This window comes from Cornus florida, unplaced genomic scaffold (genome assembly GCF_030987335.1).
Source record: "Cornus florida cultivar Cherokee Brave unplaced genomic scaffold, ASM3098733v1 CherokeeBrave_3.0.0_Hap2_Chr11, whole genome shotgun sequence".
Taxonomy (NCBI): domain Eukaryota; kingdom Viridiplantae; phylum Streptophyta; class Magnoliopsida; order Cornales; family Cornaceae; genus Cornus; species Cornus florida.
In genome coordinates, this window is record NW_026775581.1 from 129,993,608 (window position 1) to 130,012,703 (window position 19,096).

General features: G+C 36.2%; 2 protein-coding genes across 2 annotated transcripts; both read left to right on the forward strand.

The window, feature by feature from the left end:
- The first annotated feature begins 936 nt into the window (after nt 1-936).
- LOC132286532 (protein LEAD-SENSITIVE 1-like) lies at nt 937-11,552 on the forward strand. Its single transcript, XM_059788883.1, has 2 exons — nt 937-1,128; nt 10,624-11,552. The coding sequence occupies exons 1-2, from the start codon at nt 1,035-1,037 to the stop codon at nt 11,304-11,306; spliced, it is 777 nt and encodes a 258-aa protein (XP_059644866.1). The 5' UTR covers nt 937-1,034; the 3' UTR covers nt 11,307-11,552.
- A 757-nt stretch (nt 11,553-12,309) lies between these two features.
- LOC132286531 (2-methylpropanoate--CoA ligase CCL4-like) lies at nt 12,310-14,554 on the forward strand. The gene has a single exon (XM_059788882.1). It carries the CDS (start codon nt 12,665-12,667, stop codon nt 14,321-14,323), a length of 1,659 nt encoding a protein of 552 aa, XP_059644865.1. The 5' UTR covers nt 12,310-12,664; the 3' UTR covers nt 14,324-14,554.
- The last annotated feature ends 4,542 nt before the right edge of the window (nt 14,555-19,096 follow it).

Below are 19,096 nucleotides of genomic sequence, written 5' to 3' on the forward strand. Positions count from 1 at the left end.
TGCAAATGAAACTAACCTTAGAGAGTGAAAACGGCAGAGAGTATTGCAAAGCCACTGGAAGGAAGATCTTTCGCAAGAGATCGCCGGAGAGGATTCAAGCAGCAAAAGGTGAGATGGAGACGGTAAAGAGGATCGATGGAGAATCAATGGAGCTTATAAAGACGAGATGAGCCCAAGAGCCGAGGAGTCAGAAAAGCAATGGGTTGTCTTTTTGAATCTCGAAGCGCCGACCCTTAGATCTAACCGTCCATTCTCCCACACGATCTCCTCGAGCCGTCAGGTCATCATTAGCAGCCTCTAATAATTACCCCCTAATCAATAAGGGGTAATTATGGGGGCAGTTGAGGATGCGGCAAGTGGCATGGGCTGGATATGGATCGCGGAAACGAGATCGGGTCGAATGATTGAAGTAGGATCCATGCCAAAGCACCCTGGAATGGGCCGAACTTGGGGGGTCCACTGAGGAAGGTCAAGCCCATTGCAAGACCCAGCCCAGATTGAAGAGAGCTTTCGGATATAAGCCCAATGTAATTGGTTAACTGCAAAAGAGGTCATGGCCTATAAATAAACCATGACGGGTGGAAAGTGCGGAGAATGCTAGAGAGAAAGAGAAAAAGAGAGAAAGAGAGAGAAGAACCGAAATCTTGTATCTTCAACAAATGATGCCTTTGTGTCTTAAAAATTTATCATATTTAAAATAATGCTTATTAATAATATTCAAATTATGTTACTAAACTACACTCAATTGAATCAAACTTAATTAGTTAAGAATTAAGCTAACAACACCCAATTTCTAAAATAAATAATAATAATAATAATAAAAGAAAAAAGAGAGATGTTAGAAACAAAAATGTGTCGATATCCAACTGCATATGCCACATCAGAAATGGACCCACCGTAACTAAAGTGAGATCGAAGTATCTATTAAACATTTATTCGATACCCAATTCATAACGCGAGCCGTATAGATTAAGAAAACGTTCCTCCCTCCTGCACTTTTGGGCTTGGCAGGAGACAGAAAAAAGAGAGAGAAGATGGGAGTGCTGTCTAATAAGATCACCAGAGACGAACTCAAGGCAGGCGATCACATCTACTCATGGAGGCACGCTTACATCTACGCTCATCACGGTTCTTTCCTTTCAATTCTTTTCTCTTTTTCTTTTCCGTTACTTTCCTCCTATTTTTTTGATTAATTTACCGTATAATCTTACACTCATTTGCCCCAATTAATGGATGTTTGATCCATCTTATGCTCAATCGTTGTTTACTTATCTATTATTACAGGGACATCGTATAATTTCTATGTTAAATTATATACTTTCCTCAATTCATCGACTGTTTTTTATTTTATTCAAACCCATTAGCTCGATTACTTTTTTTTTTTTTTTTTTTTTCTTTATATATTTGTTCGATTTGAATTCCTGTCAATATAATTTTGGTTGCTTTCAGGTTGAAGTTATAGTTTCTATTATTATTTTGATTGGTGGGGAATATAAAATTCGGTGCAAAAAAATTATATCAACAATTAACTATATTCTCATCTTTCTCCAACTGCGGTGAAAACTTTAATCTTGTGGGGAGACACTGGTTGTGTACCATCAGGCTGCTTTTAACGCTGAGAGTGTCAAAGTATTGGGGTAGAAGCCTTTAATGTATGATTAACACCACTAGTGTGATATAATTTGTGATATTTGTTTACCCTTTTTGTTAACTATTTCCATTTTAATCCGATCTCCCTGAAGTTCACAGTTCTTGATCAGTGATGACATTACATTTTCGATTGTAAAGTAAATTGGTTCACTATCTCTGTTGGTAAATGGTGTCAAGGGATGCACCTGAAGTCCTCAAAACATCTCAACAAAATGTATTGGTAATTTATGCAATAAATCTGTCGACATCGGCCAAGTTAACCCCATCAGTAATCTGTTTTAACCTAGCAATGAATCATTATAAATGTCCTTGTCATTTTATTCAGCTTACTTTTCAAATATAAACAGAGCTAGAGTAGTGTCTGGATGTTCCTTAAAGATGTATATTAGTGGATATGGGACTTCTTTTATGACATGCTTGACTTTATATTAATTTGAGAATATTTTCTGGGCGCAGCTCTACATAATTCCGTGGCCTCCATGCCTCACAATTACATTTTTTTTTTTTTTAATTTTAATTTTAACGGACTTTCCACTTTGTCAAGCTCCTCTTGAATTTATTTCACTTATTTTATTTTGTTTATTGATTAATTTCTTTCCATTTAAGAGGTATTTTACTCCTTTTAACACTCAATTGTATAATTCTTTTTATGTTTTATAAATATGTAGAAAAAAAGAAGCAAGTGATAGAACTACATAGTTCTGATGAATAATGTTCTGATATCACTTAAGTGCATGGAGTGGAGTATTGCACAAGAATTTTCATTTTAAATGATCACGAGCAGGATCTCTTGTGGTTCCATGATGTTTTTGTATGGTCTTTATGCTGACTGCCAAAGACAAACTTGAGTTTTCAACAATAACAATTAAACAATAACAATAATTATCCCAATCAGTATTATACTTTTATTGTCACGATCATGTTAGGGATTTATATGCACTATTATCCTAATCACAGTTCGTTTATATGAATTTTGATACTCTCCAACATAATGACTTGTGATGATATATTATGCTAGATTTGCAATCCAAGAAATTTAAGTTATGTCACCTCTCATTGGTGCGTTGGTTGGTCTTCATTGCAGATGACTGATTCACATCATCTTGTCATTTGCTGAGACCACAACTATCTTCCATAAACAAATTAACTTCCCCTCATATTTTCCTCATTTAGTGCCATTATAGATGCTCGTGAATTCTATTCATTTATACACTTGCTCATTTCCCAGGAGCAAAATTTTTTTACTAGAAAACATTTTTAGTTTTATATTAGTCTTACAAAATTTGTTCTTTAAGATATACTATCAGACTGTACCACACTTAAGGTGCACCATGTCCACCAGTTCCGTCTTGGTCAACCTCTTTGGACAGCCATTTCTTCAATCTCTAGTTATTTATAGATTGCATATCTACAATAATGGAGATGTTTACTTTTGAAGATGCATTATATTTAGTTAAGGCAGTTTGCCCTACACCCATATATTTTGTCTACTGGCTTCACGATTACTTGCTACTTTCTTGCTTGTCAATCATAGAAAGATAAAAGTTATTAGTCTTGGTGCTCACCATATACTGGCTGTCAATTGCGGATATTTCCTCATTTTTGATCTAATGATGTTACATTCTACATGTCTTAGTTTATCTTAAACATTCCAATATTTTGATTTTAATGTACCTTCCCGGAAATTTAGTTTTGAAGTGACCTTACTTTTGTTTTATCTACTCAAGATGTATTGTATAAAGTTTCCTACACCCATATATGAACTTGTTCTTCAAAGTTTCTTTTCATATCAACACAATCATAGAATGGAAAAGTTGGCATATGTTTTCAATACATCTTGTGTTTTTTGAGTATAAATTATCTTTTTTCCTGGGAGATATGGATTTTTTTTTTTTTTTGAGATAATACAAAAAAAAGTACAAGGCTATAAGCAAAGGCATACCTTTGCACTACAAGGGTTAAAAAAACCAAAACAAGCCTCCATGACATGAGGCACAAGACAACAAAAGAAAAACAGAACATAATAATAATTAAAAAAAAAAAAAACTTAAGATCAGAAATAAGAATTCGGGCAAGACAGCCCTAGAGCAATGCATCAAACTGCAGTCCAGAAATACTCATCACTTTCCACCAGATTAATCTTGCAACCTCCTCTGCCGATCTGGTAGAATCTTGGTGATTTCTCAATTTTTTTTTCATTCCAAATGAACCATAAAGATGTAGAGAATAACTTCTATATAGCTTCTGTCTCATAGAATTGGCTTTACAAGCTGTAGATAACAAGTCAGAAAACTGTTGGAAACAATTGAAAACAGGCATATTGCAATGAAGCATATCTCCAACCCAAGAGACCAAACAGATCTAATAAACTGGCAAGCAGCAAATAAATGATCCTAAGAATCATCACATCTGAAACACAAATGACAAACAACAGGAAGGGCCAGACCTCTTAATCTCAGATTATGCAGAGAAAGCAGCTTGTCATGAAAAAAGATGCAGCACGTTGTTGAGACCCTAGGTCTGCAAAACCATTCCAACACAGAATACCATGCCACCTTAGGATTTTGCACTCTTGTTGAATCCCATACTGATTTAAAAGAGAAGGATCCATTGTTCCATATACTAGCGTCGGTTCCCTGATGCAACTGAACTGAATGAATAAAGTTATTATTTATTAAGCTTGTACAGAATAGGAGAGCTAGGAACAGGTAAACACCAAGTTCCATCTCTAATCAAGGATGAGACCATAGCATCTTTTAGAAGATGAATTTCTTTATAGAAAATTTTACTAAATTTATTGGATTTCCACCAGTGCAATATCTAGTACACTGAAAACCTCTACCTAACAGAAAGACACTAATTTTGTTCCATGACAATAGGATTGTTCTTTACTCCTTTAAAACTTTTCGAGCTATTACTCATAACCCAACACTAATACGATTCTTACTTCAAAGTATTAAACATACACATATATATCTACTAGGGTCAATAGGACTTAAGGTTGGCAAACTTCATAAAACTAAATTGGAGTCTGTAACTTTTGTTTTAGTTTCTAGCTTAGATTAGAAACTTTCAAAAGTTAGTGTTGGTTCTTACTTCTTGCTCATGGTTGATGAAGGATTCATGGTTGATAAAGGATTATGAAGCTACACACAAGGGTAAATATGTAATCTTTTACACCTAGGGTAAAATAGTAATTTAATACTTTGATGCACTCACCAGATTAGGGTTCGTTCATACAGTATTAGGGTTTCTAAGAATTCATGATTTGATTCTCAAAATCCTAATATATATGCATTAAGGTCTTTTGGAAACTTCCTATTCTAAATTTTCCAAGTACATAAATTGCAGTATACTTCAATTGATAAGTCATGTAGAAATTCAGTTTCCTTTTTATTTAAAACACTACAAACCATACTATCTATACACCCCTACTTTGCCTATATATACACTACTACTAGGAAAAATATGACCCACCTTCTCTCTCTGTATATATTATCTATCTATGCAATATTTTTTTTTGATAATCGTGGGTGTCCGGGCCAGCTTGAGCGCACCTCGACTAATTCCACGAGGCCCTGAAGTTAACGACCGGGTAAGCCTCCAGTAGCCTTGTGGAGACTCGAACTGGTGACCATTGGGGTGCAAAATCTATCTATGCAATTTTGCTAACGTATGTCAATAACTAGCCATATGGGTGTAACTAGGAGTAGTGGTACCCTTCACATACTGGTCTGATTGGCGAAGGTGGTCCCAATAGTAGCTACAATGTGCAACTTCTTCTTCCCACAACTTCCGACCTTGGAGTGGGTGTCCTGTCTCTCTCTCTCTCTCTCTCTATATATATATCTCAATATATTAGACTTTTCAAATTCAATCTGTGTCTTTTTAGACTAGTCAAGAATTTGTAGCTTTCATACCTAATGTTGTTTTTTGTGATCTCTGAATATATTTTCTGACTTAAGAGTTATGGGTCCGGTTATATACCTAATTTCTAGGACTTTGTTGAGTAACAGAGAAAATTTTATGAGGTTGGAAACTATAAACCATCAAGATTGTTGTGACGGCCCAAGTTTTATAAACCTGGTACGTCAGTGATGACCAAAAGATGACCCGATAATGGATCCGAAATGCAGAAGCGAATGATGATCAAAGCAAAAGGAAAAGAGAGATCTGAGGTATGGACGAGCACTTGTCCAAAGCCAAAGCACAGAGCGCTCGTTAGGCACTCATTAGCACTGAGCGCTCGTTAGGCACTCATTAGCACTGAGCGCTCGTTAGGCACTCTCCAACACTAAGTGCTCGTTAGGCACTCTCCAACATTGAGTGCTTGTTCTGCACTCTCAACACTGAGTGCCCGTTCGGCACTCTTACAAGGTCGGTCGTTCTGACCTACATGGTCGAGCGTTCGGATTTACATTATCAGGCGTTCTGACCTACATGGTCAAGCGTTCGGACTTACATAGTTAGACATTTTGACCTACATGGTCAGACGTTCTGACGAAAGGGTCAAGCGTTCGAACTTACCTGGTCAGACGTTCTGATCTACATGGTTAGGCGTTCTAACGAAAGGGTCAAGTGTTCGGACTTGCATAGTCAGACGTTCTGACGGAAGGGTTAAGCGTTCGAACTTGCATAGTCAGGCGTTCTGACTGCCGAACGACGAAACAAAAAGAAACAATCAGCTGAACGACGAAACAGAAACAAGAAATCAACCGAACGACGAAACAGAAGCAAGAAATCAGCCGAACGACGAAACAGAAACAAGAAATCAACCGAACGACGAAACAGAAGCAAGAAATCAGCCGAACGACGAAACAGAAACAAGAAATCAGCCAAACGACGAAACAAAAAACAACAATCAGCCGAACGACGAAACAGAAACAAGTTTAAGGCTATACATGCATTCCAAATGATCCGAAACAAGTTTAAAAACATACTTGTGAACTTTTAAAACTAGTGGCTCTTGGCTTCATGTTATACATACAAAATAACCATTGCCAAGTGTACTTAGATACACATTACACATCAAGGAAGCCATCTTAGCTTCTAAAATACCATACATCCATAGTATACAAAAATATTGCATCTAAAAGTAAAGCATGCTAAACAAGTGCATGTCAATATACAAAAATGTTCCAAATTGCTCATAAGCCACTAAGGATGATGAGCATCCGTGAATATTGTCTCCTTACCCGTAAAATAGCCCAAACAACTAGGGTGAGTAATCAAGTTACTTGTAGAAAGAAACATATGCGTATACCCTAAAGTTTCAATATCATTGCAAGCTCAATTTAGACGAATACAAGGGATCATTCCACTTAACGTCTATGTTCAAGGTGTTTTAAGGGATCATCTTAAGCTAACTTAAATGATTCTTTAACAACACAATATCAATATCAATGTACTTAACAACGTCAATTCGCCAATAGCAAAAATTACAAGTTACAATTAAGCATTGGTTGTCAACTTGGAATTGAATGCGAAATCAAATAGTGGAAACCTTGGACATCAAATCCTACAGTAAACCAAGACCTAAACAGTTATTCCGGGCAGTAACCCGCTGGGAAGACCATCCTAGTGCGTACTATAAATGGGGAGAACTCGTACCTCCCGCACTAGAGCCAAACTCTAGCCATGTCACTTGTAACAATGTCCCAAGAGAATCCAAAATCATAATCAAGTTCAAAACTCATACACTATAATTAAGGCATATAAACCACCTTCCATGCACAAGTATTTTGAAACCACACAAACCATGTCTTAGGGTTCCAAGTCTAAAATGGCATACCAAATGACAAGTCCTCATCATGGTATAATGTACAATACAACATCATCAACTTATCAATTTAAATCATGCTTCAACAATAAGCTTTATATACTAAATCTTAACATTATAGTAATAAGCTTCTAAAATAATTACAATTAGTAATCCACAAGAATATAGAATTATCATCACAACAAATATAGCAATTCAAGTCAATAAGAATCATAGTTATTGAAGGCCCAAGGCGCTAGAGGTTCTTTGGAGCCTAGGCGCGCTCCTGAGTGAAGAAAGGCGCACAATTGAAAATTTAAACTACTATAATAACATTCATATCTCATAAGTCATATTAATATTCTAAAAATTAATATCAAATATAAAAAAGTAAATCCATCAACTATACAAGCATCCAACAACCATAAAACAGAGCACAAATTTGTTTTCTTGAAAGGCAAAGCAAAATTTGTTTTTTGAATGGCAAAACAAAGCACAAAAAGATATAAATATGTTAACAAAAAAAAAAAAAAAAAAAATTTGTTAACAAGAAAAGAAAAGAAGAAAAAATAGAGCAAAAAAAAAAAAAGATAGAGAGATGAGAGAAGTAGACGAAGAGAGAGATGCAAATAGAGATAAGAAGAGAGGAGAGATCTAGAGGAGGAGAGAAAAAAAAAGAAACGAAAGAACTGACGTGGCTTCGTCGTTCATCTCTGCAACTAGGGCTTCGTCTTCGTCTCACAATCTCATCCTATTGTTGTTCGGTTAACACTTTGACTCTTGGGCTTTCTTATTTTTTTATTCTTTTGAACAAAAGTTCCTTATATCGTATGATTGAGCTTTCTTTTTTGTTTATTAAGTTGCCAAAACTATCCTTTTTGGCTTAAGAAATAGAACAATCGTATTTTTTTAAACAAATATCAGTGAGGCGCGCCTAGGCGCACCTCACAAACAGGACGAGGCGCAACTGAGGCGCTCGCCTAGTAAACATCAGTGAGCCTGGGATGACAACAGGCGCTAAACCTGAGCCTCGAGCCTACGCCTTTAACAGCACTGATAAGAATTATATATGACATCAATAATTCTACACAATATAAATACATATCATTCATGCTTAAATCAATAAATCCTAAGTCACATGTGAGGATTTCCTATAATATGTAAGACTACAATATTAAAAGTATGTACACAATATATATTAAACCCCAAAGGATCATAAAACACTTAAAGAATAAACATACTATCACCCTTACTTCAATAGAGAATTGAATCTCTATAATCCAAAGCAACCAAGCTTAAAATGGAAAACAAAACTAAGGTTTTATAGAGGAGAGTGAGAGGAAATTTTTACTTCCCAAGGTTAAAGATCTAAGGTGAGTGGAAGGAGGCCAAAATGAAGTCAAAAGCTCTAAGCCAAGCTTTTCCTTCAATGGAGGCTAGGTTCGGATTGAGAGCAAAAGGAATGAAGATGAGATAAAATGAAATGTGATGGGTGGAGGATCTAGTATTCCTCCACTCACTAGGTGTTCTTACACTACCTCTCACACACACACAATGCAAGACTCAATTTGGTGCCTACACTTGTTACCAATTCATGGTTCCTTTCTAGGCTTAATCCTAAGCCTACACTTGTTAACCATCCAAGCCAACAAGTGCACCTATCCTAGGCCAACAAGTGGGTGAATCTCCACCCTCCACATGTCACAAGATAAAGCTTCCAAGTGATTCCATCCCAATGCCAACAATTGGCTCCATGAGAGTGTGACACTTGTCACACTTTCCAAAAATTGCAAAAAGGTCCTTTTCCAAAATATATTCCAAATTAAATTGCAAAATGGTTCTTAAGACAAAAAATAATTACTTTACATAATTACACTAAAATTCCAAAAATCAAGAATGTTTTAAGGAAACTATGCATCTATGCCCTTTTACGAAAAAGTAAGCAACTAGCATGCTTTTCTATGAAAGTAAAAATGCAGATATCATAGAAATCAAATATCATGGATGCATGTAAAGCCGGAATCAAATTCGAGCATGAAAAGTGAGGTTATGCAAGGAAAATGATAAACGGGAAAAAGACGAAAAAGGAAATCACCAAAAAAGGAAAGGACGGAAAATGACCAGGTCATTATAATTGTCCTTAATTTATCGTACCTAATATGAGAGATGCCTTGTTTGATAATATGTTTGTTATCCTACTTTTTTGAGAACCGTTCTCTATATTCAATGAAATTGTCAAGCAAGGGCGGATTTCAAGCCCACCAAAAAAAAAAAAAAAAAATTTTTTTTTTTTTTTTTGCTATAGTCAATTTTAGCCCAGCCCCCCCCCCCCCCCCCCAAAAAAGAGAAGTATTACTAGTATTAGCCTACCCCATTGACAATTCCTGGACCCGCCCTTGTTGTCAAGTGAGTGGAATTTTTTGAATTCAAGTAATATCAAGTGAGCAATTGGGTGCGGGTACAATAACTTTGGAAAAGAAAAAAAAAAAATGTAGGATTCCAAATAATTTTGGTTATGGATGTTGAATTGATGAGCTAATAGACTTATAAAGGGGTATTTTGTCACTCTTGTGGCTATGCCATTTGCTGGCATAGCAGTTTTAACTAAAATGACTAAAAAAGGGTACCTGACGAGTTAGAACCATGGCATAATGCTTGAGGATGTAAAAAATTTAGGGCAAGAGGATCAAGTTAGGAGTGTTGCGAACCGGGAAATCCACAAGGGGGGTGGACAGGTGCTTCTACTTTTTTTTGGGGGGTGGGGGGCAATTCTACTATGTTCTCTTAGTTGAATTGTTTACAAGAGGCAAGAGATTGAAGATGATTTTACCACTAAATTAGTATGGTCAATAAAGCAGAGAGGTGCTTCTGAATTGCTATGGTATCAAATAATACCAATTACTCCCCATTTTAAATTGATAGTTTTATTTATTTAATTATTTTTGTCTTGAAAAAAAAAAGGCTCTAAATTTTGGAAGAATCAAAGTATTCGTATACCTCAGGGAATAATTACTGCATACAGATTTAAGCATAGCACATGGTGTCTTTTTCTAATCTTTCTTTTAACACCACCTTTTTTTCATACTTCTATTCATAATATTTTTAAATCTCCCCTTGTTCAGTAGTTGTAGGATTTCATCAATTATAGCTCAGTATATCAACTCTTGTGGTAAGTATTACTATAGTTTTCCTAACACATCTGTGATGGACAACAGGGATCTATGTAGGTGACGGGAAGGTGATCCACTTTACTCGAGCAGCAGGCCAGGAGATTGGCACAGGAACAGTGTTAGACCACATTTTATTCAGCTCATCTCCCTCCCATCCTTTGGACAATCCATGCCCAAGATGTGGGGATCAGTCAAGGCTTGATGGTGTCATATCTTCCTGCATTGAGTGCTTCCTTTCTGGTGGTGAACTCTACCTGTTTCAGTATTCTGTCTCACCAGTTCTATATATTGCCAAAGTTCGAGGAGGGACCTGTACCCTTGCCGCTTCTGATCCACCCAATGATGTCCTTCATCGTGCTGAATTCCTACTTCATAATGGTTTTGGTGTCTACCACATATTTAAGAACAACTGTGAGGACTTTGCAATCTATTGCAAGACAGGTTTACTCGTCATAACTAGTGTCAGTGTGGGCCGGAGTGGACAGGCAGCATCGATTTTTGCTGCTGCTACTGCTATCATTTCATCACCACTTCGCTTCCTGACTACCAGCTTTTCTGGCCTGGCAGCTGTGGGTTGTGGTATATATTGTGTTAGCCGGTTTGTTTCTGATATTGGAGTGCGTCGTGATGTGACTAAAGTCCCAGTTGAGAGTCTTGTTGCCAACTCTCGCATTGATGAATCCGAGGCTTTATCTGAGACCGCAACAGAGGTGGACAAAAAAGACTAAATTTGTGGTGTGGGCTGCCATTTCTGGTGTACAGGTAGGTTGCCTGTATTGAATATTTGTCGACATAGTTGTTTAAATTGGTTCCTCATTGTGTTTAATGGTGTATTTAGACATCTACTATTCGTTTGTGCATGTGCACCTAAAAATTTCACTTATTGTTTGACGTATTTATTAGTCTGTTTCTTTATCTTATTCTTGTGGTTACGGTTTATGCTATACATACATAAGTGAGACAGTTTTAGTTCCCTTTCAGTTGTTCAATTTCATAATTTCATATTTCATCCATTTCATTCCTTATTCTTTAGTTTTAGCAGTTCCTTGAAGATTGGCCGTCTCAATTGTATGATACAGCCAGATAGAAAAAATCTAGCATCAAAACCAAGGCGGCAATGGACATGGCATGATGCCAAGGCTCTGATTTATACAGTATTTATTTTTTATGTAAGTAAAAAAATTCTACTTATAGCACAAAAAAGAGAGTGAATTTACTTGTCATTTTTGCAGTCTTTTTAAATCATATATTCCTATATGTATTGAGCCAAAGTTGGATAAGTTGCTTTGTATTGGCAATGACATGCTGTTTTTCCAGTTTGTAAGAGTGCTTACAGAAATACCTTGACGACAATATGAAAGCACCATTTCTTTAGAGCAGTGGAGAAGTCGTCCTTGAAAAGTTGGGGAAATTGGAAAAAGGATCCTTTATTGTTTCAACATGGTGTGTTGTAATAGTCGGACTGTCCAAATCACTCAAACGTGTGGGCAACCACACGTGTGAGTGATCCGGATCTTGTATTACGTGCCACACGTGTTTGAGTGATCTGGACCTTGTACTATGTGCCACACGTGGGAGTGATCCTGGACCTCCCATTGCCGTGTGTAACAAGTGTATTGCAATACTGCAGAGCATAGTTTTGGAATCATTGTTGGCAAGCACTTCTCCTAGTTTGGAGGGCATCAGTACTAATCAATTATAAAATGGAATATGGTGTTGATTCAGAGTTACTTGGAAGTACCAAGTAGTTGATTGTTGTGGAGGTGGTGAATTTATTTAATTTTGGGTGAAGTTGAAAGCTCTTTTACGCCTGAAGTAACACTTCCCTCCGGCCTCCGATGTCCTTTTGGCACCATTTTTTCTCACTTTTTCTGGGCCCAACCATAGAAGTACACACACACATGCTGCATTAACTTCTGTCACATTGCTTTCAACCAGACAGGGTGAAAGAAACTCAAATGGAAACACCACTGCACCGCCCATAGCTGTTCTCTTCATTACACAACCGACACACCTATACATACACATATATATAAATATATAGAGAGAGAAACATAGAAGAGAGAGATCTGTAGAACACCACCTAATGGATACGCTAAAGCCAAGCCCTCCAAATTCTTGTCCTCTAACCCCTTTAACTTTCCTGGAAAGAGCTGCGATAGTGTACGGCGAGTGTCCATCTTTGGTGTACAACACCACCACGTACACGTGGTCGCAAACCTACTGTAGATGCCTACGACTGGCTTCGTCCATTGCATCACTCGGCATCAAGAGAGGCCACGTGGTCTCCGTGGTGGTCCCCAATATTCCCGCCATGTACGAGCTCCAATTCGCCGTCCCTATGACCGGTGCAGTACTCAACAACATCAACACCCGTCTTGACGCCCGCACCATCTCCATACTCCTCCGTCACAGCGAATCAAAGCTCGTCTTCGTTGACTCTCTCTTTCTCTCTATAGTCAACGAAGCCATTTCCTTGTTCCCGCCAAACATCAAACCTCCGATACTCATTCGTATTGCAGACGCTGATGTTGCACCATCGATCACCACCGTTGATTCGGTTTATGGTAGTTACGAAGGTTTAGTGGAGAGTGGTGATCCTGGGTTCAAGTGGGCCCGTCCGGAGAGTGAGTGGGACCCAATGACTCTGAACTACACGTCTGGGACGTCCTCTTCTCCTAAAGGGGTGGTGCATTCTCACCGTGCGATCTTCATCATCACCGTTGATTCTCTGATCGACTGGTCCGTACCGAGACACCCCGTGTACTTGTGGACCCTACCCATGTTCCACTCCAATGGGTGGAGCTTTTCGTGGGGAATGGCCGCTGTTGGCGGGACCAACATTTGTCTCCGCAAATTCGACGCCGCCGTCGTCTACGACGGAATCCGGCGACACCGGGTCACACACATGTGCGGTGCGCCGGTGGTGCTCAACATGCTGGCAAACACTCCTTCCGCGGAGCATTTAGAAAACCCAGTTCATTTCCTGACCGGTGGAGCGCCGCCGCCAGCGGCGGTGCTCCTCAGGACCGAGTCACTGGGTTTTGTGGTGAGTCATGGGTATGGTTTGACGGAGGTGGCTGGGGTGGTGGTGTCGTGCGCGTGGAAGCCGAGCTGGAATCGGCTTGCGGCAAGGGAGAGGGCGAGGATGAAGGCTAGACAGGGGGTGAGGACGGTAGGGATGACGGAGGCGGACGTGGTGGACCCCGAGTCAGGAGTGAGTGTGAAGCGAGACGGGTTGACTCAGGGTGAGATCGTGCTCAGAGGAGGGTGTGTCATGCTGGGTTATCTGAAAGACCCAGAAGGGACCTCCAAATGCATGAGAGAAAATGGGTGGCTCTACACAGGAGATGTTGCAGTGATGCACCCAGATGGGTATTTAGAGATCAAAGATCGATCCAAGGACGTAATCATAACCGGCGGCGAGAATGTGAGCAGCGTGGAGGTGGAATCAGTACTCTACTCGAATGCTATGGTGAATGAGGCGGCGGTGGTGGCTCGGCCGGACGAGTTCTGGGGCGAGACACCTTGTGCTTTTGTAAGCTTGAAGGTGGGGATGAGAGAGAAGAAGACGGAGGAGAGAGAGATAATAGAGTTCTGTAGAGCTCGATTGCCTCGTTACATGGTTCCAAAGTCTGTGGTGTTCATGGAGGAGCTTCCCAAGACAGCCACCGGGAAGATCAAGAAGTTTGTGTTGAGAGAGATTGCAAGGGGTATGGGTTCTTTACAAACGAGTAAAATGTAAAGAGTGTTCAAACCAGTATTATGGTTTTTAGTGTCTTTTTACATGGATTAATTGGTAAAATGTGTGATAGTGTGTATATGAATAATTAATTAACCAACTTGTAAGTTGATTCTTGCAAAAGGTCTTTACAAATTGGTTGGTTTGTTATTCTATAAAATTTTTATTGTCAGTAAGGTTGGTTTGTTATCTATAAAATTTTTATTGTCAGTAAGGAAGGGATGACAATTTTTACGGTTCCTGGTTATGAAATTGTTTATGTATCCTAGAATATAAATTTTAAATCTAGCGCATGTTAGGGACGAGTACGGTTTTGAAAAATATCTGCCCCATCCTTTATATTTTATATTTTTTAATTTTTGTTTATATGTATATATATATATATATATATATATATATATATATATTGTGATGTATATATGTGTTATAGATATATGCACTTTATTGTGTTCATGTATATATAAATCATTATTTACTATATATATATATAAATCATTATTTACATTATATAAAATTTATAAATTTTATCAATTTATTTATAAAGATAACAAAAAAAAAAAAAAAAAAAAAAAAAAAAAAAAAAAAAAACAGTAAACTAGAAGGGGCTTTATAAGTTTTGTTTATCTTTATATGTATGTTCATATGTAACAAATGTTTAATTTCATATGTATGTTCTCCATTTATAAGTTCTCCATTCTAGGGTAGGGCGTTACAAGTTTTGTTTATCTTTCGATTACCTATATAATATATATTAAAAGCAATCTTTATATATTGTTTAAGTTTACGTTATTATTTTAAAAAATATGCATGTAAATGAAACACTATACAAATAATTTTTTATCATTAAAAATAATAAGTAATAATATACGGATGTGAAGAGAATTGAATTTGAATTTTACGAAACATATTAGTTTTAAAATACATAATACTTATATGCATGAATTTTTAAATTTAGAATTATGTCTTTCCATATACACTTAAATATTCATGCATGTGATTATTCATTTACTTAATGATGCATGCATAAAGAGGAATGGTACTCCAACCTCAATAAACACATACTGATGAGATGTGAAAAATGTTGAATTTTAGTTTTAAAACAACATATCAAGAGTGTTTTTGACACATATTATAAATCTGTAATTGTAGGTAATCGAAAGGTAAACAAAATTTATAACCTTAATTAAAATTAGTTACACGTACACTTAAAATAACAATGCAAGGCCAAGTTTATCTAATGATGCATACATAAAGCGGGTGAAGAAGGGCAAACAAATTCTAATTAGAAAATAAATTTAAAGAAAGAAAATAAATTTATAACAAATTAGTAGGTTTACTGATTATGGTCTTTTTCTCTAATTTTTGTTGATCTCTCTATTGTCAAAATTTTAGCCATTGTTCATCTCAATCATCAAAACTTTAGCCATGTAAAGAAAATCAATAAATCAAGTAGTCTGAATCTGAAATATAAAATAGAAATAAACAAATGAACTAATAAATTAAAAAGATAAATAATCAATAGGAATACTCCAACCTTGTGTGTGTGGCGAAAAACTAATACAATTGGTATTAAAAAAAAAAAAAAATCAATCAATATAATTACAGAATTAAAACACAATATAAACATTGAAAAAAGAGAAAAATCATTCATTTATTAATTCACGGACAGTTACATTATAACAATTCGAAAATATATCTAATATTGCTGAATTTCCAAACCCAACAAGCAAGTAAGAAAATCTCCCTCCAGCCACAATCAAATATGTATTATTGTATTCAACATGAAACAAAGAATTCAAGAGAAAGCAAATATATATGTTAGTTATTAAAAATGATATAGAGATTATATATATATATATAAATACACATATGTATATATTTCTACAGATGTACTCTTAACGATTAATAGAGAGGGATTTTTGGAGGGTGGAGGGTGAACTCTAGATGATTTCAATGGTTCGTAAGGTGGAAACTTGAATCAGGTGACAAAAAATTTCTAATAAAAGAAAAATACCAATCAATTCATGAATTCTAAAAAGACCTACTATGTATCAATGTATTCAATCACGAGATGAAAAATTAAAGACAAATCAAAAATAATGGTCATTAAAAATTATAGATTGGGGATATATAAAAACACAAACATATGTATGTTATTGAGACTATTAAGTCACACAATCTTTCTGGTGTCGCTCTTACGCTCCGGGCATGCTTTCACTCTTACGCTCCGCACGCACTCTGGCTCAAATTTAAATTCGCTCTCGTTCATGTTCTTGTTCCCGCTTTATATAACTTAGATTGAAAATCTTACTTGAGAATATAATATAATAATTATAATAAGACAATAAATGGGTTATTAACTTCTTATCCTTTGGGCAATACCAAAAGGTGTAAAGTATAAATATTGGACCATAATAACAAAAGTTCGGTCATTAACTTCTTGTATTTAAAACAAATAAATAGAGTTTTTTATTTTAAAAAAAAGTAAAAATATTAAGAAATTCACAATATGCCTTACACTTTTAGAATAGTTAAGAAAGATAAAATTAAAATAAGATAAGATTAAGATATAATACACACATAGTTGGTGAATATGTGTGTTTAATACATAAACATGCTGAGCAAATTAGGAGTGTTCAAATAATCCGTTAATCCGTCAAATCGATCCGAACCAATCCGATCCGTGCGGTGCGGTTCGGTTCAGTTTTTGATCTAATGGTTCGGCGATGGTTTTAAAAATCAGTAATTCGTAATGAACGGTTCGGTTAACGGATTGAACCCTAAAAAAACCGAACCGATCCGATCTGATCCGTGAATTATATTATATTATATAATATATATATATATATATATATATATAATTATATGTATACTGCAATATATTATTTCTATTTATTTATTTTTTATTCATTATTTGTTTTTAAAATTCAGCTAGTTTTCTAATTTAACATCTGATTGTGCCGCGTCTAATTCTGTTTCTCGACTCTCTTCCTCAGTTCCTCATCTCCAGAAGAAACCATAAGATTTGAAATCTTGCAAATCTCCATCACTCATCGTAAGGTACACAATCTCTCCCTACTTTCTCTCTCCATCACTCATCCCTTCCTAGGCCCAATCTCTCTCTACTTTCTCTCTCTTCAAAATTTCAGCTCAGTATTGTATTTGGGAGGGCCAATGATCGAAGACATCAGTGAATAACAAACCGTCTCGATTGTGATCGGTGATACTGAACGACGACGATACCCGAGCTCGGCGATCTCCACCGCCCGATCCGACGGCCGTGTTAGCTTTGGATGAAGCCATAGGGGCCGATTTGCCTTGGGTCTGAACCCGTAGTCTCTGGCTAACGTTCCAAAGTCATCCATTGATGCCTTCTTTATTTTCTTGTATTCAAATTATGATAACAGTGGATCAGATCTGAGTGAAATTGCCGTTCATAGTAGGTCAATCAGAGAGTTAAAGAAAACCCATCTTTGTTATATATATCTATATCTATATATAGAAGAATAAATTGGGAAATTCAGTCGTGGTAAAGTCTTTGAAAACGTTTGTATATATATCTATGTCATTTGGCTTTTGTAGTTAAATGCTTAGATCTGATTTACATCTGTTGCATGTTTGAATTGGTGTGTATAAACAATTTCTATGTTTTGTTCTTTGTTAACATGGTAGTTTTGTTTGAGAAATCCTAATATGTGGAACCGAACCAATCCAATCCCTTACTTCACGGATCGGTTTGGTTCAAATTGAGAGTCTTTACGAATCGATTCGGTTTCAGATTTAGTCAATCCGTGAGAACTAGATTGTTTTGAATTCTATCCAAAACCGAACCGATCCGTGATCAGCCCTAGAACAAACTATATATAAGTGATAGCGAAGTTCAACTGATAACACCGAGATGACATTAAGATAAGATAAGATAAGATAAGAAGAAGATATAATACACACATAGTTGGTGGATATGTGTGTGTAATAGATAAACATGCCCAACAAACTATATATATGTGATAGCGAAGTTCAACTAATAACACGGGGATGGAATATATATATGTGATAGCGAAGTTCAACTAATAACATGGGGATGGAATTAAGATAAGATAAGATTAAGATATTATACAAATTATTTATACGTGATGGTGAAGTTCAACTAACAACACCGGGATAAATAAATTCAAGTGCCGGGTGTGTAGCCAAGTAATTAAACTAACATCCCTTTCTCTGACTCTTCTACGCATACCCCATTTGTGTTTGCCAACATTATTTATGGTGGTTCATAATTGCAAAGTCATTCAAGTACCCATTCTTTTTTCATTTTTACTTTGAACAACACTATTAAGGTTGGAGAGTTCGAATGAAATTCTGCTCCCATCTAATAGATATAATCAATCGATTTAATTCAAATTCTCTTGTTAAAAGCATTATTCTTTTATTATTAAAAAATTATATTTGTTGCGACAAAACCATCAGACATGAGGCAACTGTTACAATACTAACACAACCAATAGCGACTCTGTATCTTTTTGCAATGCCCAATTAAATATGTAGAGTTAGCCCAATTAAATATGTTGAGATAATTGTGGATGCAGAATAATATCACTAATTAGTAAAGTTAATTAAATTTAACCAGAAAAAAATTAAATTAACATGGTGTTTTGGGTCTTCTTCATGAGTCAAAGTCAATACATTTCAGCAAAATGGAAAGATCGAATCTCCTTAAAAAAAAAAAATAATAATAAAATAAAATAAAATAAAATAAAATTACAAAGATATGGAAAA

Bases quoted from the DNA above. Each gene is read 5' to 3' on its own strand.
- LOC132286532 (XM_059788883.1), top strand. From the start codon at position 1,035: ATGGGAGTGCTGTCTAATAAGATCACCAGAGACGAACTCAAGGCAGGC. The intron at 1,129-10,623 runs GTTCTTTCCTTT...GATGGACAACAG, and splicing joins TTACATCTACGCTCATCACG to GGATCTATGTAGGTGACGGG.
- LOC132286531 (XM_059788882.1), top strand. From the start codon at position 12,665: ATGGATACGCTAAAGCCAAGCCCTCCAAATTCTTGTCCTCTAACCCCT.